Source organism: Conger conger, chromosome 7 (assembly GCF_963514075.1).
Source record: "Conger conger chromosome 7, fConCon1.1, whole genome shotgun sequence".
NCBI classification, from domain to species: domain Eukaryota; kingdom Metazoa; phylum Chordata; class Actinopteri; order Anguilliformes; family Congridae; genus Conger; species Conger conger.
This window is the reverse complement of record NC_083766.1, coordinates 5,084,319-5,108,463: the sequence shown is the minus strand read 5'-3', so window position 1 is coordinate 5,108,463 and position 24,145 is coordinate 5,084,319. Positions and strand designations below refer to the sequence as shown.

Here is a 24,145-nt window from a genome sequence, read left to right as displayed (position 1 = left end):
GTGTGTGTGTGCATGTGTGTACATATGTATATGTTTGCATGTGTGCTTGTGTGTGTGTGTGTTTTCTGAATCACTCAAGTGATTCAAACAACCTCCGATTTCATTCCATCAAAGGTCTTTTGTGAAGTGCGATCAAAGCACTTTCATCCTGATCTTTGATGTGCTTTAGCCACCCCAGTTGCTAAACGTACGGTGCGTTGTGCACAAGGGAGTGGCTGTATGTGTACAATAACTACAGAGCTCAATAAGACGAGACACCTAAGAGCTACCCGATGTCTTCGGAGGAGCCTGGAGAGATGATACCTGATTGAGCACAACGTCTGCAGTGCCCTTTGAAGGCAGTAGGAGTTTGGCTCGACTGTGGTTAGGCTTGTCAGACAGTCTGTGTGAAACCGGTCGAAAAAAGATTACGATTCCCCCGGAGACTGGAGGAGTTCAGCATTCCTCTCTAATTGTGTGGAGGCGAGGGGGGATAGTATCATTCCTCTGACGTTTGAAACTGCAGCAGCTGTAGTGTAATTAATTGCGTAGCGGTGGTGTGAATACATGTGTGGAAGGCAAAGGTGTATTGGGCGATTAGTAGACTTAGTAGGGTTTTTATGAGTGGTATTGCAGTTTGTAATGTGTCATTTCTCTTATTGTGAGATGTCATTTCAGGGAGTCTCGGGGGGGGGGGGGGGATCATCAGAGGGGCGGGTACTCTGGCCCACATAGTCTGATGGTATCTGAGTTCCTGTCTGAGGCTGGGCTGGGGGAGAACCCTCACCCTCACCCATTCCGACGCACAGAACCGCACTAAACGGGGATAGGGCTCTCGTTCTGGAACCTTCTGGCCGACAGGAGGGTCGTAATTCCGGTGCATTCTGACCGGGGATAGGGTTCTCCGTTTGGGGTATTCGTAGCAGGGATGGGGCTTTGATTGAAAAGCGTTGTTTGGTGACTGGAACTACTCTTTATGACCGGGTATGACATGGTAGTGGCCGGGGCTGGAATTGAATGAACAGGACCCGGTCTCTTGGTTTCTGTATGTGACAGGAGGATATGGAGACTGAGAAGCTGATCGCATAGCTTCACGGTCAGGTGAACGTTTTTTTCGGTTGGTTCTGTTGCCCTTTACGCCTGTGACCCAGGATGTCTGGTAGCAAGGGACGTTTCTCCTGACCTCTTCCCTTATTCGTTCTCTCGTTCTTATTTCCTTTCTTCGCCCTGCAGGCTACACCCCGCTCTACCTGACTGAGGAGCTCAGGCAGAGGCAGAGACTGAGTGAGCTGAGCAGCCGGACTGTCTCCGAGTCCAACGTCTACCTGGATTCGCTGCTCTGCCGGGATAATGGGCACGCCTTCGACACCCTGAGCATGGACAGCTCCGACAGCATGGAGACCAGCATCTCCGCCTGCTCTCCGGACAATGTCTCCAGGTAAGCGCCGGGGCCCTGAAGTTTGTATTCTGTGGACTACTATAGCAGTCCCATGCATTATAGTATTCATAGGGCCATTCCATTTAAATTAAAGATTATTTTGTATGTATGTAGAATTCGTATCTCACCTCAGAAACCATGCGTCTGCTTTCGACTGAAGTCTGTGCTAGTGGTCTTGGTCTTCTAGTGGGAGAGCAATGTTGACTCACTAAATGTGCTGATAGCACTAATAGTGAAAACAATGATTCAGCCTGTGGTGATTGTGTTCAACGGTGGGGGAGGCTTTCCTGTCTGTGCTAATTACGTTGTGCTAAGACCTGTTATTCCGACCGTAGTTGTGGTACTCTAATGAGAGACTTGAGTGCACCCTTCTCTGCTAATTGTATTGAATCGAGCTGAGAAGTTCAGTATTATATGCCTGTCTGTGGTAATTCTGTTATTGTGTAAGAAAAGGGACTTTACTGTGGGGTGATATTCTTGGGAGAGATACTGCAGGGCCGCTGATCTGGTCGTGTTTGTTTGTGGTGAGATAGAGCTGCTCTGGGCCTCACAGCAGGATGCTGTGGCTCGGTGGAGAGCTGAGCCGTGAGGCCCGTCAGGAGGGGGAAAGGTGACACCACTGACCTGGGGGCCAAGGAGAGGATCCTTTGGCCCAGTTGTAGGGGGGGAGGGGCGGTTAATGCGTTTCACAGGGTATCGGTCAGCCCTCGGTCTCGTCATATGAAAGGAAAAGTGATGTGCGTGTCCATTGTCTGTCAACGTTACTCATTTTAACAGTTCCATTCATTCAGCGCGCTACAGCAACACGCTCGCGTTCTAAAAAAGCTCGTCGCAGTGGGTGTAGAATTGAAGACTTTTCTCCCAGTATTGTGGACTGTGCAGGCAATGTCTGTAAGCCATATTTGATGGTTCAGAGGCAGAATATTTAGCACAAATATGACTAGGTTTTCTTTCCTGGCAATAAGGCGGGATTTCTGGGGCCAACTTCTTGCCTTAAATGGGTTTGTAAGCTGGAGTTCTCAGCACTCTGAAGCTCTTGCAGTGCCACCTACTGCCTGTCCGCCAGGATTTTCAGCTGAATTTAATTATGTATTATTCAAAATCTATTTCTAGATTTGTTTTTATTTCACTAAGGGTCTCAAGAATTTGGTGTTTGATTATTAAGTGATGGAGCACCCGAGAGGCTGGTTACCCGACAGGCTAGACGGCGGAATGAGCAGCAATTCCGTTCCAAGTCTGTGGGAGCTAATGCGAGTGGAATCGGGTCTGCAGTTTGGAGGGAGAGATCAGGTTTCAGGTAGAGGGAGAGCTAGAGTGAGTAGCAATTTATTTTCTTTTTGGGTCTTTGAGTTCTTGGTATTTCAGCGCTGCAAATGCCTTTTCTTTTACCCCCTGTAGCCACCCATCCCCTTTGGAAGCACTGATTGTTCATGCAACCCATGCAATATTATACATGCATATGCGATACACTACGAATGCATATGCTCACACATGCATAGTTCCCTCACAAGTTCAGGCACACACACACACACACACACACACACACACACACACACACTCGCATAGATTTACATCATAGTGTCCACAGCTCAACATAAATTTTGATATTCAGATAGAAAAGCCTGGGTCTTTCCATAGCGAGTGGGCGCAAGACTGTATGTGGACAGTGGGGGGAGGGGTAATTGGAAGCATCCTGTTTGGATCTGGACACGAAAAAAAAAAAAAAGACCTCATTTCTTTTGAAGCTGAAATAAAATCCTGATCCTGTTTTTGGCTCGGTGCTTGGGCTCAGCGACGGGAGTCTGGCGGGAGGCTCAGTGTTTCTTGGAGTGCCATCAGGCACAGAGCTCCATGGGACTCGCACTTTTCCCATTTTTTTGGGGGGGATGGTTTTGGAGTAAACTTGCAGAGGAAATGCCGGGGAGGTGTTTTGGTCTCTTCTAGAGGAGAGGAGAGGAGAGGAGAGGAGAGGAGAGGGCTCGCCCACGCAGTGCACTGCATGCTGGAGGATAATAAACGCCGTCTGTCCCTCTGACACACTTTCCTGTCTCTGGGGCCCCGAACAGTGCCAGCATGTCCACCATGGTCAAGATGGAGGAGATGGAGCGGCTGCTGAGGGAGGCCCAGGCCGAGAAGCACCGGCTCCTGGAGCATCGGGTACCGAACCGGACCGCGCACACACCCGGGCCTGCCAGAACCACGCTTACATCAGTCTGTGGAGTCCATCAAATTCACTTCACCTTTTTCAAATCTCAAAACACAGACCTGGTTATTATCTGTTTTCTTAAATGTGTTAATGTTAATGTGTTTTAGTCATTGTTGCTATTGATGCCTGATTGCTTTCTCTGTCACGACTGGGAAGTAAAACAGTGCGACCACAGAAGAGCTGTGTGTCTGACCTCTGTTTCAGCTGGGGTCACCCAGCGTGCCTGTCTCACGTAGTGCCATATACACTCACTGAGCGCTTTATTAGGTATTTATTTTTTAGTGGACTTTTTTTTTTTCCCACTTAGGTTTAATGGGTTGTGTGTTCAGAGATGCTCTTCTGCATACCACTGTTGTAATGTGTGGTTATTTCCATTGCTGTCACCTTCCTGTCAGCTTCAACCAGACTGGCCCTTCTCTGTTGACCTCCGTTTCCGTCCAAAGAACTGCTGTTCACTGGGTGTTTTCTGTTTTTCGCACCATTCTGAGTAAACGCTAGAGACTGTTGTGTGTGAACCTCAGGAGATCAGTAGTTACTGAAATACTCAAATCAGCTTGTCTGGCACCAACCATGCCACGGTCAAAATCACTTGGATCCCTTTTTTCCGAATTCTGATGGCTGATGTGAACATTAACTGAAGCTCCTGACCCGTATCTACATGATTAAATGCACTGCACTGCTGCCACACAATTGGCTGATTAGGTAACCACATGAATAAGTAGGTGTACAGGCGCTCCTAATAAAGTGCTCAGTGAGTGTATAGTAACATCATGGGCTTGATTCTTGCTTAAGTCTCTCACTTATGTGTCTGGCGTCTTTTACCGAAAATGCTTATGCACATGTGCTTGCATATGTGTATTTTTGTTATGTGTGTATTTTTGTGTGGGCAGTCTTGAATATTTGGTAACGTTTTATCTTACAGCCCATTAATAGCTTGGTATTTTCTGGGTAAATACACGGCTACATCTGTAATTATTTGGTAACTGACTGATTTCTGTGGTAAGTACGATGAAACAAAGTCAGTAATTTCCATATGTAAGTACTTTGCAGATATGTTTTACACCCCGTTTGTTGGTACCTACTTACTAGGTAATTGATGGGTTTTAAAATAAAACGTTACCGAATCATCATTTACTGCGTGTTTATGTGCATGTATATGTGGGTTTGATTGAGAGTATATTAACGTATCTACGCTGTTTTCCGTTCTGGTTCCTCAGTGGTGGAATGACTTACCTACCACTACCAGGACAGCAGAATCCCTCCCCCTATTTCAATGCAGACTAAAAGCACACCTTTTCAGACTATACCTTACTATACTATACTCTATCCCTTTTGTCTAACTCTAAAAAAATGTAAAAAATTACGTTTCGTTTAGAACAGCCCTTCATGCGTATTTTAAAGTTATAGATTTGATGCTTTTAACCTTACACTTGTAAGTCGCTTTAGATTAAAAGCGTCTGCCAAATGACAAAAAATGTAAAAATGTAAATGTCCCTGCCTCCCCTCTGTGTGGCGCCCCCTGCAGGAGCGCGAGATGGAAGTGCGCAGGCAAGCCCTGGAGGAGGAGAGGAGGCGCCGGGAGGACTTGGAGAAACGTCTGCAGGAGGAGACCAGCAGGAGGCAGAAACTCATCGAGAGAGAAGTCAAGCTCCGCGAGAAACAGAGAGCTCAGGTGAGTAGTCCCATTGACTCTGGAAAATAATAATAATAATAATAATAATACATTTTATTTAAAGAGTTTCACGTCACCCAAGGACACTGTACAGTAGTGGCAAGTGGCGGTCATAAAACAACATATAGGGACAGACACTGTACACTTATTAAAAGACACTATACAAAAATGTAGACAATAAAATAAAGTATATACAACAACAAACAACAATAGGATGGGACATGGCGAGAGTGAGATGGAGGGGTCAGTTAGGAGTAGGGAGGAAAAGCAAGATGAGTTTAATGGCCATTAAATTCATATTCCTTATTATATAATCTGCTTTTGGGCAACAGTGATATATTTTCCAGAAGACAGATTCTTAATCCACTTTTGTAATGTGACTGGGAAGTACAAAAAGTTGAAGTCTTTAAACTCTTCATGGATTAAGCGAGATGAGAATATAATGGGGTAAAAAAAAAATAGACGCTCACATTTCACTCCATGTCTTTGTGTTAACCTTGTGCGTGTAAGTTCTCTCAAAGCTAGCGCAATGTCTACCAAAGACTGCTGAGAAGTACAAGAAATGGGCAAAAGAGAGTGTGGAAATACAAACGCACCTGTGTGGTCCAGTGAGCTACATCCATACCTGCTGTCTGAGTTTGGGACTCTTAATTCTAGTCCCGCCCGCTGACGCGCTACCTCCCGGTCCGGAAGGACGACTTCGACCTCCGCGGTCACATCGAGTCTGCCGGACACAACACGGACACCTGCTACCACGCGTCGCTGACCGAGAAGACCTGCCGCGGCTTCCTCGTCAAGATGGGCGGCAAGATCAAGACCTGGAAGAAGCGGTGGTTCGTCTTCGATCGCAACCGCCGAACCCTGGCGTACTACGCAGGTGAGGGGGCGCCCCCTGACCCGTTCTGTCAGCGAAAGGCCGGCGGGCACATTCGAGGCGTGTGCGGGAGTTCGGAAAGTGTGTGGGCTTTATTTTCGTTCACATTACCTCAGCCCCTGCACCTTGTCTGAGGACGTGGCTCAGGGCGTAAGAGCAGTCGCCTGGCAGTCGGAGGGTTGCGGGTTCGATCCCCCGCCCGGGCTGTGTCGAAGTGTCCCTGAGCAAGGCTCCTGACGAGCTGGTCGGCGCCTTGCATGGCAGCCAATCGCCGTCGGTGTGTGAGTGTGTGTATGAATGGGTGAATGAGAAGCATCAATTGCACAGCGCTTTGGATAAAGGTGCTATATAAATGCCAACCGTTTACCGTTTACGTGCGTGTGATGATTTCTACAGTTTTCTAGTCTGTTCTGATCTACTAGCAGAAGGCAACAAATGCTGTTGCTATTTTTTTTTAAGACTATTCTGGGCTCTGTGTATCTGGTCCCTCCAATACCCAATCGGAATCACTTCCCAGTCATAAACCTGAGCAAAACCATTTTGCTAAAATATATGAACTGCTGAAATCCATATATAGTGGTGTAACTACAGACACCCCGCAAAATTTCCTAGTTAAATGAAAAGGAATGGAGTAATGGCACCATAGACTGTATAAATAATATGGAACTGGTCTGTGAAAAGCATTGATACCGTGGCAATGCAGTGTTGGGGAAAATAATATGGCAGACTTAATCGTACACTAAATGGTCCACTAAAAAGACAAAGAAAAAACACGTTTAAACATTATTGACTTTTTAATTGAACATTATTTTTACTGCATTGTTGCCATTGACTCGCATTGAAACGGGTGCCTGAAACGCTTATACTAAAGGCCGGTTTTGGCCGCTTGAACACATTAAGAGATGGTGAAGGTCTAAAAATTAAGGAGCTTTATAACAATGAGTCTTGTAGACCGATGTTCCGTTATTACATCGCTGGGTCGATATGTTTTACTACAGACAAGCATGAGGCCAAGATGAAAGGAGTCATCTATTTTCAAGCCATCGAGGAGGTGTACTACGACCACTTAAAGAACGCCCACAAGGTAAGAGGACCCCTGTCATAGGAATGTGTACAGTGCGGACAATATTGTGTTCATGTTCCTGGCTCTCACCTATATACATATATTATTATATATATATATTATTATTATTATTATTATTATTAATTTTTTTTATTTTATTTTTTTTTTATTATTATATACAATTATATAAAATTAGATTTGTCTCTGATATATATATTTTTTATATATATATATATATATATATCAGAGACAAATCTAATTTTATATGATTGTATATAATAATAATAATAATAATAATAAATAATAATAATAATAAACTAATAAAAAGAATAATAATTTGGATTTTCAAGTGTATTCATGTTTTAGAAACAAATATGACACCGCTGAACAAATCCTTATACAAATGATAATATTAAAGTTTGTTTGCTTACTGAACACTTAAAGGGCCTAGGTTAAAGTGCCATGCCTATGTTTATTTTAATACCTCTGCTGCCCCCCAGTGGCTGAACGGTGTACTCTCACTCTCACCAGAGCCCCAACCCGTCCCTGACGTTCAGTGTGAAGACACACGACCGTGTTTATTACATGGTGGCCCCGTCTCCTGAAGCCATGCGCATCTGGATGGATGTGATCGTGACAGGGGCCGAGGGATATACCCATTTTCTCGTGTAAACCACTCTCCTGGGTCACCGTTTACACTATGGACCGCCACTCACCTGGAATTTCCGCAACAATATTCCCCGGAAGCAAAGGATGACCAACTCAATGCTGGGCTCAGCCTTTCTCAGCTTGTGACCTCCTTTTGATACATTTTTTTAAATGTTATTTTTATTTTCTTAAAGTTAGACATTATATTATTCTGGTGCCTTATCTAACTATTTTTTTTTGTACTTCGAGGATCCGTGCCAAAGCTGATGGAGTGTTCTGGAACTTTCCGAGCATTCTCAACTAAGAACAAAGAATGGGCTGAGTGATGATGCGATATACCCTCAGCGAATAGGAATGGTGCCAGACAATGATGTCACTGCGTTTGGAGATGGGATCATTACACAACCCTGGATATGTTTGGCCACACACGTTGGTTAATTTTGCACATCCGCAGTGATGATTATTAATGTTATTAATGTGCAAGTAGGGACATGAGCATCACCACTGTGTCATGAACACGGCACCTGTCCTTTTGCTGGTGTGACTCATCTCATGTTTAAGAGGAAGTGGGCAGTGAGTCATCATTGGCGTCAAACTGTTAAAATGAGTGCTTTATCTTCCTGTTTACCTGTCAGTGTTGCCTGTGGGCTGCATATGTCGGTGTGTCTGTGGTGTCAGTGTGATGTGGGGGTTGGTGTCCGTTTCAAAAGGGTTTGAGAGTGTTACCGCAGTACCTTTTCCAGTAAATAGATTCGGAGGACTGGACTTGATGAAAAGCACGCCCGTTGCACACTGTTTGACAATGCTTTGGGTCCCAACAGCTATGTCTCTGCCTTGTTTCTCAATATATCGCATTGTTTGTATTACTGAACAGAGCAGTATTGCCATTTTCTTCTATGAATACCTGTCTCGCACATCTTTTCTGTAATGTCACGCTGTTGTATTTTTGTACTACATAATAGTTTTTTGGACAATAGGATCTTTAGTTATTTTTATACTCTAATGAATTTTAATAGTAACTATAGGCTCTTCCAGGGGCTTCTGGCAGGGGAAATGAACTCCCTGCCAAGAGGGGGGGCCTGTGTGTGTGTGTGTGTGTGTGTGTGTGTGCGAGAGGTGTTTGTGTGTGTGTGCGTGCCTGTGTGTGCGAGAGGTGTTTGTGTGTGTGTGTGTGTGTGTGTGTGTGTGTGTGCGAGAGGTGTTTGTGTGCCTGCCTGTGTGTGCGAGAGGTGTTTGTGTGTGTGTGCGTGCCTGTGTGTGCGTGTGCGTGCATGCGAGAGAGAGGTGTGTGTCTGAGAGAGAAATTGAGGGAGGTGTGTTTCTGAGTTTGACTGCACGGGAATAGTCTCCTGTACTTTTACCATATCTTGCGATTCAGCATATTTTTATATATCAACCATATAGTTTCTTATACCTCTATAATAACCAGGTAATGTTATTTGTAAATGTCAGTTTTATATATTGACATGATCAAATGGAAAATATTTTAATGTTCTTAAATCTCGCCTTAAATGTCTGTAAATGATGTATTGACAGTCCTCCCTGTTAACGCAGAGCAGAGTGATTTCGAACAGAAAGCTGAGGAGATGTTTGTGGATTCTGACTGCGTTCAATGGTACATCTGGTGTATAGATTACAGTGACCTGCGGGAACTTGGGATTGGTGTTTGTGTGCAATCTCAATGTCATCTTAATTCAGGAGTTATACCACTGTCTTCAAAGTCAGGGGTGTATGACTGATCCTGGAGGGCCAGTATGTATGCAGTTTTTTGTTTACCAAATTGGGCACGTATACCAGCACTGGCTCACATATAGATTAGACCACAGTGAAACATTTTGTATGAGGACACAGTATTCAACTGTCAATTCAGCAGCTTGCAAATGTTTGTTTAAATTGTCGGATGGTGTAAATGGCTGGGCGGTTTATAATCATTTCAGGGCAGAAGTTGGGGGGCAGGTACTATATGGCCCACACTATATGACTGTTTGACCATCACTGTCCATTGCCCTGTGATTCTGTTCAGTGTGAATGTGCTCTGCTCACTTAACAGCCACCAGCAGAGCATCCAGATTGATGATGATGATGATGGTGTGGATGATGATGATGATGTGGATAGTGGGGGTAGACGATGATAATGATGGTGGTGGTGATGATGATGATGATGTGGATAGTGGCATGGATGATGATGATGATGTGGATAGTGGTGTGGATGATGATGATGATGATGATGATGTGGATAGTGGCGTGGATGATGATGATGATGATGTGGATAGTGGCGTGGATGATGATGATGATGATGTGGATAGTGGTGTGGATGATGATGTGGATAGTGGTATGGATGATGATGATGATGATGTGGATAGTGGTGTGGATGATGATGATGATGTGGATAGTGGTGTGGATGATGATGATGTGGATAGTGGTGTGGATGATGATGATGATGTTGATAGTGGTGTGGATGATGATGATGATGTGGATAGTGGTGTGGATGATGATGATGATGTGGATAGTGGTGTGGATGATGATGATGATGTGGATAGTGGTGTGGATGATGATGATGTGGATAGTGGTAGGGATGATGATGATGTGGATAGTGGTATGGATGATGATGTGGATACTGCAGGGATGATGTGGATGATGATGATAAGGTCGTATCGGGTATGCTCACACTTAACCAGGCAGCACAGGGTGAATCTCTCTGTGTGCTGGAGAGAGCAGATTTCTCTCCTCTGCCTGAGCAGCAGTGTGCTGGAGAGAGCAGATTTCTCTCACGCTCATTTTCTGACTGCAGACATCTCCTTCATATCAACAGTATTGAAGATGTTATTTTACCATTTGAAAACTTATTTAATTATTAATCGTATTACTGTATTTATGCTCTGTGTATCATGCATGTTATTTTTTTATAATTCGATACAGCAAACGCAGCACAGTAAAATAAACTTCAGTGGGGTAAAATCGACTCTGATGGACCTTGAAGTCTAAAGTAATACATATTGTCCCTGTTGGACTCTTTGCTTTTGCTGTGCAGGTGAATGCTGTATGCCTTACGGTGGGCTAGTCTCGTTTATGTCCTCAATACACCCACATGAAGGCGCTATGGTGTTGAAATGTTTGTAATAAAGCAATACATCAATAAATGTGGAATCATTTTGTAGTGTGCCCCTCAATTTCCTTCCTTATATGCACCTCCTTTGTCAGACGATGCTTTAATCAGCACAACTATCTCTCCGATAGGATGGAGTACATCAGAAATCCCTTTGGCTGCTCTTTAAAACCTCTCTGCTGTAATCCTTCATCTGCTGCAGGTGTTTGTCTTTACTACAGAGCGGCGATTCAGCATACACGCCAACCCCTACTTTTTAGACCATTGTAATGACTTTCTATCTCCGTATTTTGCAGCTTTTTTAAGAAAAGCTTTAAAAGCCGGCCTGTGCAGCTAGTGTAGGAAGAAATTAGTCTACCCGTCACATGTATTTTTCCTTCGGCAAAGCAAAATGTGCATATTGCACTGGTTTCACGTTTAATTGGATCCTGACCACTTCTCCACATCAGTTTCCATGTGTGCTGATATCTCAATGGCACGGCAACAAAATGTGAAATTTATCCATGGGCTCAAATGGCAAGGCACGGTATGAAATTAATAGTTAACGGACGGATTATAGTTTTGGTGTGCTTTCCAACAACAGCACCCCATCTATAGACATAACCTCAAGTAGTGGCCATTTTTGTTTTTCGCCCCATTCTCCGCAAACTCTAGAGACTTGTGCATCAGTATCCCAGGAGATCAGAAGTTCCTGAGATATTCAAACCACCCTATCTGGCACCAACAGTCACTAAGTCACTAAGAACACATTTCTTCCCCATTCTGACATTTGGTCTGAAAAACAGTTTAACTTAAACCATGACTGCATGCTTTTATGCCTTTAGTTGCTGTCACCTGATTGGCTGATTAAATATTTGGATTAACAAGCAGGTGTACAGGTCTACCTAATAAAGTGCTCAGTGAGTGTATATTGTATAACAGGTTTGATTTTATTTTTAGTTTTGATATATTTAGTTTTCATCTTGGTTGATGAATTATCGGCACCCGGCCTTAAGAGGGTGCTATTGGGAGATTTCTCATTGGTTTTATTTCAGTGAGCTGAGGATTGTATCTCCGCTATTTACCCTATGCCTTCCTCAAAATTTAAATATCCACACTGGAGGTACACGATTGTGTGTCACAAAGCTGACAGTTTAATCGTTCACATGAGGTCACTGTGCTTATCTCAGTACAGTATTTGCCAGATTACCCTATCTGTTTTAAACCTTAATTAATTTAGTTGTGGTGAGAAGGATGTCCAGAAGAACGGCAGAGCTGTGCGTTTCCCTCAGATGAACCGTCATCGACGCTGAACACCGCGAGCGTCAGCCTGGCTCGTGTGAGGCACTACTGAGCATGCTCCATTTCTGCAGAACACGCCCCCTCCCTCGGCCAGGAGATGCTGCAGAGTGACATCACTGCTCTCTGGGCTCTGTGTACACACACATGAGATCATCCCGCTCGCTCTCTCTCTCTCTCTCTCTCTCTGTCTCTCTCTCTCTCTCTCTCTCTCTCTCACTCTCTCTCTCTCTGTCTCTATCTCTCTCTCTTTCTATCCATCTCTCTCTGACCTGATTTTTATTCTATATCTTGTCACTGTGGAAATGTATGTTCTGTGCAGAACAACACCGTGAATGACCTTGAGAAAGGACCGACTCAGAAAGAGGTGACACGGTGTGTATCGACATAATGTGTGCTTGACAATATTTATGCCATATATTGCTGCTCTCACATCTGAATGTAGGTGTGAATTTAATTGAGAAGGTCAGTTTTACAAATGTAAAGGTGTGTCCATGCGCGTGCATTTATCTGTTTGTTTGGGATTGGGGTTTTGTTTTTTGACGATAGCCTTCTGGTATACCAAGCGCTTTCAGGTTTTAAAGGATTAAAGAGTCAGTAGACCCCGACGTGTAAACCCCTGGAGAATTAGTGCTTTACATCAGTACAACGTAATGCCTTTCATGTAAGCATGTCATCCCACCTCTAGTCAACATACCTTAGATCTGCCCTGCACACGATAAGGATGAAAGAGGCTGTCTGGATTGGCTCATCATATCCATCTAGCACTGTGTCACATCTGCCCTTGAACACTCCAAAGGTCTCGAGTATAACACCTGGTAAACCGATCCCCGCAGCAATAGCCACCTGTGTAGCAACAGTCTGTGACCGTTGTTATGGTTTTAAATGGTTTGCCAGTCGTTCGGGTCAAAAAGGACCGTTAAACCAATTTCCGCCCACGCTGCCTCAGATAGAGCTCAATATGAAAATGGTTATGTAATCTTCATCCCTTGAATTAAGTATCTCAACCAATTTTTTTTTGGAGTCTCCATCTGCTGAAACTAAAAAGATTATTATTATATTATATATTATTATGATATATATTCGTTGCATATATTCTTTTGTAATGTGTTTTCATTTGTAATGTGCTACCCAGAGCTGGACAGAATGCTTCACATTCTAATATAGAATCTCATTAAACAATCCTGGTTTATGTAATGTGTTATTGAGTTCTGTTCCAGGAAAAAAAAAAAAGAGAAGAAAAGATAAAAGATATCCTTCAGGGAAAACTGCCCTTTCAACTGGCAAAAGAACGGAGGTACAGGAAAGTCACATGACACAGACCGCGTAGAACAGAGAATAGAAGGGCAAGATTGATGTCTTCCTTATGGGCATCTGCACTCAGCTTCCAGTGGCCCGTGAAGAACACGCGGAGGGGACACATGACCTGTGTGTGTTACCATGACAGCAGTGAGTGGAGTGTGTTTGTCTCTGATGAATTGTTTTGTTGGTAATGCTCAGGAGGAGCAAGACGGGACAGCACAGTTCTCTCCGCACCTCCCCTCCCCTCCCCCCCCCCCCCCATCACCTCTCTCCTCTGTTCTGTCACATGCTACCCTGTTTTTCCTCATATCACAGTCAAATCTGAGCATCCTTGTTTACGAGCGCCACCCCGTTGGGCAGAGTGCACAGAGAGATGTTGTGCGGGGAAGGCGCTCCCCGTGTTTTACGGCCACAGAACGAGGGCATTGAGGGGGAAATAAAACCACACATGATTTTTATAGACGGGGGGGGGGAGGAGGGCTGGCCAGGCAGACCGAGATCCCATCTGAGATTAGACAAAGCACTGAGCGCAACCAGATCACACAACACTCTCCGAATGTCTGCACCTTATTACATTAACCCCCTCACAACGCACTGAGCGCAACCACATCACGCAACGCTCTCCGAATGTCTGCACCTTATTACGTTAACCCCCTGCAAATGTATACTTTACTCTGTGCAATTCAATTTTATCATATGCCATTAACCAACATCGATTTCAGGGTCACTGCTGCAGCAATGCTCATTAGGACTAATGCAGTCAAGCTGAGCAGTATGTCTTATTGGTCTGTGAACTCCTTGCTGTCCTTACTCAGATTGACAGATTGACCGAAAATGTATCTGTAAAATCTTTTTTGCTCATGCAAGGACTATAGTTATTTTGTCAAGCGATGATATTCTGTCCCATGAAGGACTGGATCGCACAGTCTATTGAAAACAAAATCTCCACATGAAGGAAAGGTGGATTCTCTACCAATTGTCCTCATGTTACACCAAGCAACCTCATGATAATAAAAATTCAAAAGCGTTTTACTCAGTCAAACTGTATACTTTATAAAACACCACGTAATTTCAGTCTACATGATAATAGTATGATGTTCTGATTTTATTATAAGTTGGCATACCTGTAATACAGTAGCACCTGTTAGCATACTATTGTACAGTAGTAATAAAAAAAGGATACGCTATATTAAGAGACATATTCGCACAAAATGTAAACCGCACAGATGAGAAAGCAGACATACAGTGCTTATAGTTTTTAAGGCCCTGACAGGTGCAAACTAGTGAAAGCAACAACACAAAGATGATAACAAGGTTGAGGAACTAGCTGATCAGACATTATTTCGACAAATGAATCACATTGCTGTACACGTATTGCAAATTTGCAAGAAATAAGTTGCATGAATTTGGACTGATATCTACTATCTATCTAAATCTTTGTAGGTCAATTGCACTAGTTGTGACCCAACCCAGATTTGTTGGCCAGTTAAGTTACACTAGTACGTATGTATTGTTTTCCTGTAACCAGGTCCAGTCCCGTCCCAGACTCTGTCAGGTCCAGATTGTCTTTCTCACCAGCCAAAGGCCATCCACCTTAATGCTGGCACCACATGTGCTCATAGTGATCGCTGTTACTGTATCCTGATGAGACCCATGGTCTACGCAAGCTAATTCAGGAATAGCGGTGAATGCTACCTTAGCCTACCTTAGATTTACAATTAAGTTTGAGACCCCATAGTTAAAAAAAAAAAATCACAAGTTCTGAAAAGTGGAAGTTGCACATTTAAACACAAGGCTTTGTTCCCTCTCAATGTAATTTTGCCCTCATCAGTGCTTTGTTCCCTCTAAATATAATTTTGCCCTCATTGGCAGCACTGATCTATTGTGCCAGCAACCTTAATTTTTCAGTGAGGCACCCTGAGGGAAAGGTTTCGGCAAGCATTTCCTCCCTTACACAAAACCCGTCCTCATCCTTTATAGCAAATGCAGCTGACACATAAGGCTCATTCAAGGTCACATTTGAGCAATGATTGTCTTATCGTTACAGCCACATTTACTGAACATTTCGTTCACTAGAAGGGCTGTGAAGATGCTCAGCTCATTATATTTCCAACACAATGATCGCCATTACAGACAGTCTCACCCATGCAGCAGGATTCAGTCACCTCTCAGGATTTTTATCTGTATCTCTCTCACACATAAAGGCATACACACATACAACACACATAAATTCTATACACATAACTACAAACGGACAGGGTCATTCTACTAAAAAATCTCACCCTACTCTGTTCCTTCAACCCTGTATCCCCATAGAATAGCTTAATGCTCTGATACAAGCATTTGTCTTTGCAAATGAGTCTTGTCTACTGCTCAAATACTGTTGGTATTCTCAGAATTTAGCTGTTTGTTACAGCAAACACCACACATTGTTGTTTACATTAATAATTTAGGTTGCTGGGCAGATTTGATTGGCTGCTAGCTTATTAGACAAAGAAGTCATTAAATGTGTGCCTTTGTTATTCCTGTCCATCTTCATTTGCTTGGCAGGTGCTGTTATCCAGAGCCATATATATATGATTTACAAGTACACATTTTACTGTACATATTGTACTGAAGCTATTTGGGTAAAGAGCCTTCAACATTCGTACAAAATTAGTACCTAAAGCTTGGTTACACAGAATACAAATGAATAGAATGGAACAGAACTCGACACTGAAAAGAAATGTTTCATTGCCAAACCTACATAATGTGAATGATCATAAACATTTTCATTCGAGAAAGCCTAAAAATATATAAGTGTAACAAATTGAAGAAAAATTTTAGGTTTAACTAAACATTTTTTTCAGTGTGTGTGCCTGTTGTGTTTATAAATAGTCTGGTTTCTCCTTCCTCGTGTAAAACATATAAATGTATATTCCAAATGCTTAGCTAAACTAGTCTATGTTTAAGCTTGTTTGTGTCTAGAATTCTAATTTACATGCATTTCAGAAAATCATTAGCCACATGTTAATATGTGAAAGGGATGCAACTAGCTTTAGGAAGCTAAGAGTCAAGCGTTCACTTGTATCATGCATTAAAGAAGATGCCACATTTCTGTATCATAGTATGGCATTCCTGTGTAAAAACTGGTATTTCCCCACTGCAAATCTGCCTCATTGTCTTGCAGGATGTACACGTGAAACTGTGTAATAAGATTTATTGTACTGTAAGCGGTACATACAGTAGTTTTGGACTATCAATTTCATGTGCGTTTCCATTCTTTTGTCTCTTTGTGGAGTAGGTCTCTTGTGGCCTCCAAACATATGCAGAGATACACACACACACACACACACACACACCTGCTCATACTCCACTCCCCTGCTGCCTTGTTCCCTTCTCCGTCTCTATTTTTGTCTCTCTCTTCCTCTCTCTTTCTCTCTCTCTCTCTCTCTCTCTCTCATTGACTCACACTACACACACAAATGCACAGATACCCCCCGTCCCCCCCAACCCCCTTCCAAAATGGTTTTACATCAATAACCACATCCGAAGAAAAGCATATTCTCATCCATTTCCAAAGCAATTCAACAGACAGGAGACAGTAAATATACCATCTAAACAACTACACTACATTGCAAAGCCTGGCTTTTATTCACCAGTGTTCAGAAAACTACCACTCCCTACTACTATCCTCCTGCAAAGGGATGCTGACAGAGAATGAGTGAGGAAAATGCCATTGACTATCTACACAGTATTAATATACAGCGCCAGGAAGGGTCTATTGCACACATGCCCACATGAGAACGGTGTGTGAAATGGATATCTAGTTGAACAGCACAAAGCTAGTGCTTCCGCCTAAGTGTACATATGTAATTTTATTGATTACATAGGCAACAAAACAACATTTATATTTACAGAAAAACAAATCGGATTGACAAAATGAATGCACTCTATAACTTCAGTCCTACGATTGAAAGTGATCATGTCATAATGACAGTCTTACCATGAACCCCCTTTGCTGCAGGAGCTGATAGGTGTCAACAGCACCCACAGAACAAATCACGCTGGCGGGCTTGTGAATGGTTAAGTAGGAATTCCCACTGCAACATAGATTTAGAGATATACTCCAACCTCCCGAGTGTGAAGGAAGGTGGAATGTGGTCCCAGGGGGGTCTCCAGGATCAACTGTGAACCGGAAAATCAGGCAAAACTTGTAGCATTGGGGGAAGAATGTGACAGTGGTCTACAAAAAAAAGAGGGAGTAACAAAGGTTTAAAATGATTTGTTGTATTAAAAAAAAGCCATTTTCACACTCTTAGGGATGTCGGGCCTGCTGTTTGCGAGTTTGTGTTCCATTTGGTAAGCAGATCCCATCCCCCTGCTCTCTCCAAGAGGTCAGCCTGCACGTTCCCACGTCCTCCCCAGGCAGCCTCCTGTCTTGGCATTTTCCAGCAGAATGGAGTAGTGCTGCACTTCAAAGTGATCTTGTTGCTTTTGTTTTTTTTTAGTTCTTGACCAGGTTGAAAATGTCTTGGGAGAAGGCAGGATAAAAGACCGTTCCAGATAAAAAGAGTCAGAAGGTAAAATAGATTTTCCTGACCGGCATATTATGTATGTCATGAGTATATTTCACATAACATATCATACATAGACAAGTCACTACAAAAAATAGGTGCAAACAGTTCTTGTTAGTCTTGCAAGAAAGCTGAATCAAATGAAGCTTAAAGATGTCTGTTGCATCGAATCAAACTGAACCTCGGAATAATCTTTTGTTTTTATTCCGATGCGTTGAAGGAAAAGTCCAGACTGGTCACAGGCTCTATTTCCTGGGAAGGTCATGGAGGGGGGCTGAGCGGGCACTGGTCCTACGGACCGGTACCTTGGACACGGGGATCTTGGTGCGTGTGGCCTCAGCCTTTGTCCCGTGTGTGTGGGAGGTGGGGGTGGTAGCTGACGTCGCCGTCCCGTGACTGACGGTGTGAGAGACGGGTTGCTTGACGGGGATCTTGGAGTCACGGGGCAAGCTTGAGTTTCCCTTCAGGGGGCGTCCGGATCCCAGGCTGGATGGGGTGAGTTTGGGGTCGTGTGTGGAGACCGGGGTTGTTGTGTTGTCGCCAGTAGCCACAGTGTCTGGGCTCTCCTCTTCCTCCTGGGCCAGGAAGCTCGCCCCTTCCTCCTCCAGCCCGGGCGTGGGTGAGTCCCAGTAGCCCTCGTCATAGTTGGGTGGAATGTCCTGCGTGTCTTTGCTTTGCCCGTCCTCACGTGGCTGCTTCCCCGCTCTGGCACATCCGCTCACGGGGATCTTGCTGAGGCCCAGGGCCTTCACTGGGGGAGGCCTCCTCTCTGTCCAACGGGCACCGGACTGCAGGGAGGGAGGCGAGGCTGGAAGACCCTCCTCTCTTTGAAGCGCCACGCGCTGGAGACCCTGAATTTGGGCTTTGACGTCCTCCTCGTCGTGGCTGGAAGGCTTCCTTCCTCTAATCGTGGGTCCGGAGGCCCCGCCCGCGACTCCATCTTGTTTGACGAGCTCCTTTCCGCTTTCCGCGCAGGTCGCGGCCCTGCCCAGAACATTTTCTCGCCTGGAAAACTCCTCCTCCTCCTCTCTGTTTCTGCAGGTTGTATCCTCACGGGAAACCTCGTCTTGACCAGTAGTATCCTCGTCTGTGTCCATGCTGACCGTAGCCTTTGTGGAGGTTGCTGTAGGCTTAAGGCCTGGAGGATGGGCGGCATCTGAGACTGGAACGTAGCCGGAGGCAGGAGTGGGGGCAGGGGAGGGCATGTGGGCGGGGACAGGGGACATGGCAGGGGTGGACATAGGTGAAGGGGTGTGGGTGGGGGAGGGAGTAGGGGTGTGTGCGGGGGGAGGGGCAGGGGTGTGTGCAGGGGGAGGGGCAGGGGTGTGTGCTTGGGGCGGAGTAGCGGTAGCGGGGTGGGCAGGAATAGAAGTTTGCCCTGGGGGCAGGCTAGGTCTAAGGGTAGGGACAGGAGTAGGGGTAGGGGTAGGGGTAGGAGTATAGGTTGGGGGCAGGCTAGGTCTAAGGGTAGGGACAGGAGTAGGGGTAGGGGTAGCGGGGTGGGCAGGAATAGAAGTTTGGCCTGGGGGCAGGCTAGGTCTAAGGGTAGGGACAGGAGTAGGGGTAGGGGTAGGGGTAGGAGTATAGGTTGGGGGCAGGCTAGGTCTATGGGTAGGGACAGGTGTAGGGGTAGGGGTAGGGGTAGGAGTATAGGTTGGGGGCAGGCTAGGTCTAAGGGTAGGGACAGGTGTAGGGGTAGGGGTAGGGGTAGGAGTATAGGTTGGGGGCAGGCTAGGTCTATGGGTAGGGACAGGTGTAGGGGTAGGGGTAGGGGTAGGAGTATAGGTTGGGGGCAGGCTAGGTCTAAGGGTAGGGACAGGTGTAGGGGTAGGGGTAGGGGTAGGGGTATAGGTCGGGGGCAGGCTAGGTCTGAGGATAGGGACAGGTGTAGGGGTAGGGATAGGGGTATAGGTTGGGGGCAGGGTGGGTCTTTGGGCTGGTGGAGAGGTGGAAGTCGCCATGCGGGTAGGGGCAGGGGTAGGTTTGTGAACAGGGACAGGGACAGGCGATGAGCTATAGGCTGGGAGAGGGGTAGGGTCATGCACAGGGATAGGGATTCTGCCGATCACGAGTCCAGGGGCTGGGGTAGAGGTAGGGCTAGCAATAGGTGGGGTAGGTTTAGGGATTGAGGCAGGGGTGGGGGTTGGGGCAGGTTTGGAGGCGGGGGGAAGTGTTGCTCCAGAGCCAGGAGAAGGAGCAGATGTTGCCGAAAAGCTGGGGCTGAGATAGGATGGTTTAAGCAGAGGGGCAGGAGCAGGAGTGCCCTTAGGGATAGAGGCGAGCGCGGGGCAGGCCTTCTCTTCAGCCACCTTTCCTTGCACCCCGTCCCCATCCGGTGCCCTGCCTGTCCCCCGTCTCCCAGTCCCCTCCTTCTCCCCCCGGCTGTCTTCTGTCCTGCTGCTGGTGCCGTTCACCTCGTCCCCCGCCTCCGTGGAGCAGGTCGTCGTCGGGGCCGGCCTACCCTTCGGCCCGAGGGCAGAGTACGGGAAGAATATCTTGTTCCACTGGTCTCCCGCCATCTCCATCAGGGGGCTCCCGTCGTCCATAGGGACCGGCATGGCCACGTCCTCGTCCGGTTCGGGCGTGGGGGGCGGCTGGGCGTCCGCGGCCCGCGGCGGGGGCCTGGGCGTCAGGGTCATGTGCTCCTTGACGATCTCCACGCTGTTGGAGCGGGAGGCGAGGAGCAAGGCCGGCGGCGGCGGGGGCTCCTCCTCCCGCTCCTCCCGCGCGCCCGGGTCCTTGCGGTGCCAGCGCACGCTGCCGAACAGCCCCTTCAGCCCCCGTCGCCTGCGGGCCGCCGGCCGGGGCTCACCCTCGCCCGCCCTGCCGCGCGGCCGCAGGAGCGCGAGGAAGCCGAGGGACTTCAGCGAGGTGACGGAGGAGAAGGACGTGCGCGGGGACACCGCCGGGACGGCCTCGTTGGCCGAGCAGGGCTGGCCGCCGCCCGTCGACTCCTCCTTCTTTCTTCCCTCCAGCTCCGCCGGCGTCTCCATTATTCCATCGTGAGTGTTGCTCCTGACGAGCGGGGCTTTCGCCGCCCCCTTGCCTCCCTCCCCTTTGCCCCTGATGGAGAAGATGCTGGACACCGGGCTGCCCGGCTTGCGTTTCCCAAACAGCTTGAAGGCAGCCTTGTTGATTTTGCCAGACGGTTGTGGGTCGCTCTCCGACTGCAGGTCCATTTCAGCTGCGGCTGTCCTCTCTATCTGCAGACTGCTTCTCCCCTCTCTCTGTTCTGCCTTCTCTCTCTCTCTCTTTCTCTCTCTCTCTTTCACACACACGCATGCACACTCTTTGGCTCCCAATCACACGTTTGCACAGAGTATCTCTCGCTGTCTCACAGACTGTCTTCTTTCTTTCTCTCTCTTTCTCTCTCTCTCTCTCTCTCTCCCCCTCCCCTCTCCCACCCTCTCCCTCTCCCTCTCCCTCTGCCTGCTCCTGCTGGTCTCCATGGCAACTGGAGTGCTAAGCAGCTTTCGTCAGCACTGGAGCCATGCCAGTGCCTGTCATCATCTCTTCCCTGCTCAGCCAAGCAGCAACTCTCTCTCTCTCTTTCTCTCTCCTTTTCTTCACATTTCATATTTACTCCCTCCATTCTGGAACTGATCCGTGTGTGCCATTGCTCTTCCTATGTGTTCCAGCTTGTTATTCGCCTATTCTATGGACCAAGAGATCCCAAGATAATACAATTATAATCTTTTTAGATTGGGTTTATCAGGAAATGTAATTACAACCATAAACATTGGAAGATAATATTGAAAAATAATCCAAACAGGAAGGAAAGTGAAATGTGAAAAGATGAAACCCTGTGGCTATTTTTAAATGAAACTGTGTCCGTATGCAGGACTGGTAAAGGAGCTAAGATGAAACGTGTTTTTATCTGTTGCACAGAGATTGTTGCAGTAGATTCTCTCATGCATTGATCCCTGGCTGGGCATGGTCCACCTGCAAGAAGGGGCAATGTATTTGAAATATGCATTTGCAAGTGTCCATAGTTCATACGTATTATGTGTTTTTAATTCTCTCCTACGTTCTCGTGTAGTCTATACTTCCATGCCACCTGAAAACAAATCTAAGCCTCCACCATTTGATTGTAGTTTATAGATACTTTTTTTTTGTTTGTTTTATTGTATGTTGCAGCAAAATATATGTTAGTGTATTTAATCTCTGCCCGTGAGCAGTATGTCTTATCATAACAATAGTGGACTGCTATGCCCCACGTGAGTGCAAAGCTGCATTATAGTGACAGGTCCTGAGCATATGGACACATAACAGCTTTAAGACAGTCAGCAAAAACAACATGTGTTCTTCCAGGGCCTAGGCCACTGAATGGGTGCGGGTAAGAGTAAAACCGTTAGGTGGGGGTTTGAGGGTGGTAGATAGGGAGGCGTAGGGATTGAGGCAGGGATGGGAGAGATACGGGACTATGCCTGAATAATTGGGATGCTTTAACTGTGGAGCACATCTGTCTCTGAACAACACACGCTTCTCCAGGTTATCGTTGCTCAAAGGCGACAGGTTCCTTGTGAAAGGACACAATATTTCTCATTCCTTCTCTGTTCGCCTATCTCTCGTTCTCCCTCCAGCCCCTGATCTCTCTCTTTCTTCCTCCATCCCCATCCTTTGCTCTTTTTCCAAGCCCTGGCGCTCAGCTCTACTCTGGCCTCTTCTTCCGTCTCGCTGAATCCAGACAATGTGTGCATTCACACCCTCTTGTGCCGCTTTGATTAGTGTCCATTGTGCGGGAGTAACTCACTTCTGTCTGAGTCCTGTTCAAAGAAGTCTCCCATTGCAGACACAGCAACAGACAGAGCCACACACTTGGGCAAGTAGGGCCCAGTAGTAGAAAACAAAGCATACAGAGACCTATAGGTAATACCCTGGAAAAGTGAACACAACTTCAGACCATCAGACTTCAGACAGTAGACCTGCCTAGAGAGGGAGCTGCAGACCATAATAATCTATATTTTTTTCAATGTCGATCCAACTCATGAGGGGTTATGGGAGAGACTCGTCTGCCTGAATTAATAAGGCCTAACTGGTCATCCACGTGCTACTTGCAGAATGTTTTGTCAAAGCACCGGTCTAGGATAAGAGTGAGCCAGCAGGTGGGGGCGTGAATTAAAGACGTGCGGGATTACTGACCGACGCCCGACTAATGAAGGGTGAGCAGATCTCCTCATGCCAGAGGGATTACAGCCAGGGTCTGTTGTTTTTCAAATTAAACCCATCCCTCAGGGGCTGTAATCCCAGCCATGATCACAAAGCGAGCATGGTAGGGAGACGGGAGTAAGGGTGGGGGGGCGGTGGCGTTGGGGGGGGGGTCATTATTGTGGTGCTGATGTATTCCTGAAAATGTTACATAAACCACCAATTCATAGTCACAGAGCGATCAGCTGACAGTGCTGTCCTGGCCTCTTTAAAACCCTTTGTGTTTGTTCACGCGCTTTAGACTACAGTTCTAATTTTAGCGTCAGCACAAGACCACCGTTTTCGCCTTTTCATCTGAAACCTTCCCTCAGTATTCAGGAACAAAACTAAAAATATCTGTTTCCGTGAAGACTTACTTCTTCAGTTGGGAAGAAGTAAGTCTAAGTACCTCTGTAATTAAGGAAGATCTCCAGCATTGCATTCAACCCATTAGACGGACAACCAAATTGCGCCTGCCAGGCCTTTAATCCGAAGGCTTATATTTGTTCAAAATTGATTTGGAATAGTTAGTTTTGAGTTCTGTTACTGACTGTTTACACAAGATTATTTGGGTCACTCTCCGAGCTGTTCATTGCCTGAATCCATTTGTCACAACATGATATAATTATGTAGTCATTGATCCTATTTCTTATTATTTCCCTTTGAAAACAAACTTTTACAAACTTATTGCCATTGCTTCTTTTTTGAGAGACACCCGTATACATCGAAACTCACAGAGCTATCACAGCATGGAGAGCTGCTTTGCAAGTAAACCAAGATATTTATTAAAATTTTGAGGCTGTCTGTACCCAATACAAATAAATGGAACAGCAAAG

The 24,145-nt window shown here is 46.0% G+C and overlaps 2 protein-coding genes across 2 annotated transcripts in view; one reads left to right on the top strand and one right to left on the bottom strand.

The window, feature by feature from the left end:
- LOC133132639 (pleckstrin homology-like domain family B member 2) overlaps positions 1–11,027 on the top strand; it is a 47,236-nt gene extending 36,209 nt beyond the window's left edge. Inside the window, exons 17-22 of the mRNA XM_061248208.1 lie at positions 1,213–1,417; positions 3,484–3,574; positions 5,149–5,295; positions 5,953–6,172; positions 7,168–7,253; positions 7,764–11,027. Coding sequence (XP_061104192.1) covers positions 1,213–1,417; positions 3,484–3,574; positions 5,149–5,295; positions 5,953–6,172; positions 7,168–7,253; positions 7,764–7,904 — 890 coding nt within the window. The 3' untranslated portion in view covers positions 7,905–11,027. The remainder of the gene's footprint in view (positions 1–1,212; positions 1,418–3,483; positions 3,575–5,148; positions 5,296–5,952; positions 6,173–7,167; positions 7,254–7,763) is intronic.
- A 6,377-nt stretch (positions 11,028–17,404) lies between these two features.
- Positions 17,405–21,412, bottom strand: LOC133132485 (APC membrane recruitment protein 2-like). Its single transcript, XM_061247940.1, has 2 exons — positions 20,386–21,412; positions 17,405–19,284 (listed from the first exon to the last, which is right to left on the bottom strand). Exons 1-2 carry the CDS (start codon positions 21,299–21,301, stop codon positions 18,368–18,370), a joined length of 1,833 nt encoding a protein of 610 aa, XP_061103924.1. The 5' UTR covers positions 21,302–21,412; the 3' UTR covers positions 17,405–18,367.
- Between the last annotated feature and the right edge of the window lie 2,733 nt (positions 21,413–24,145).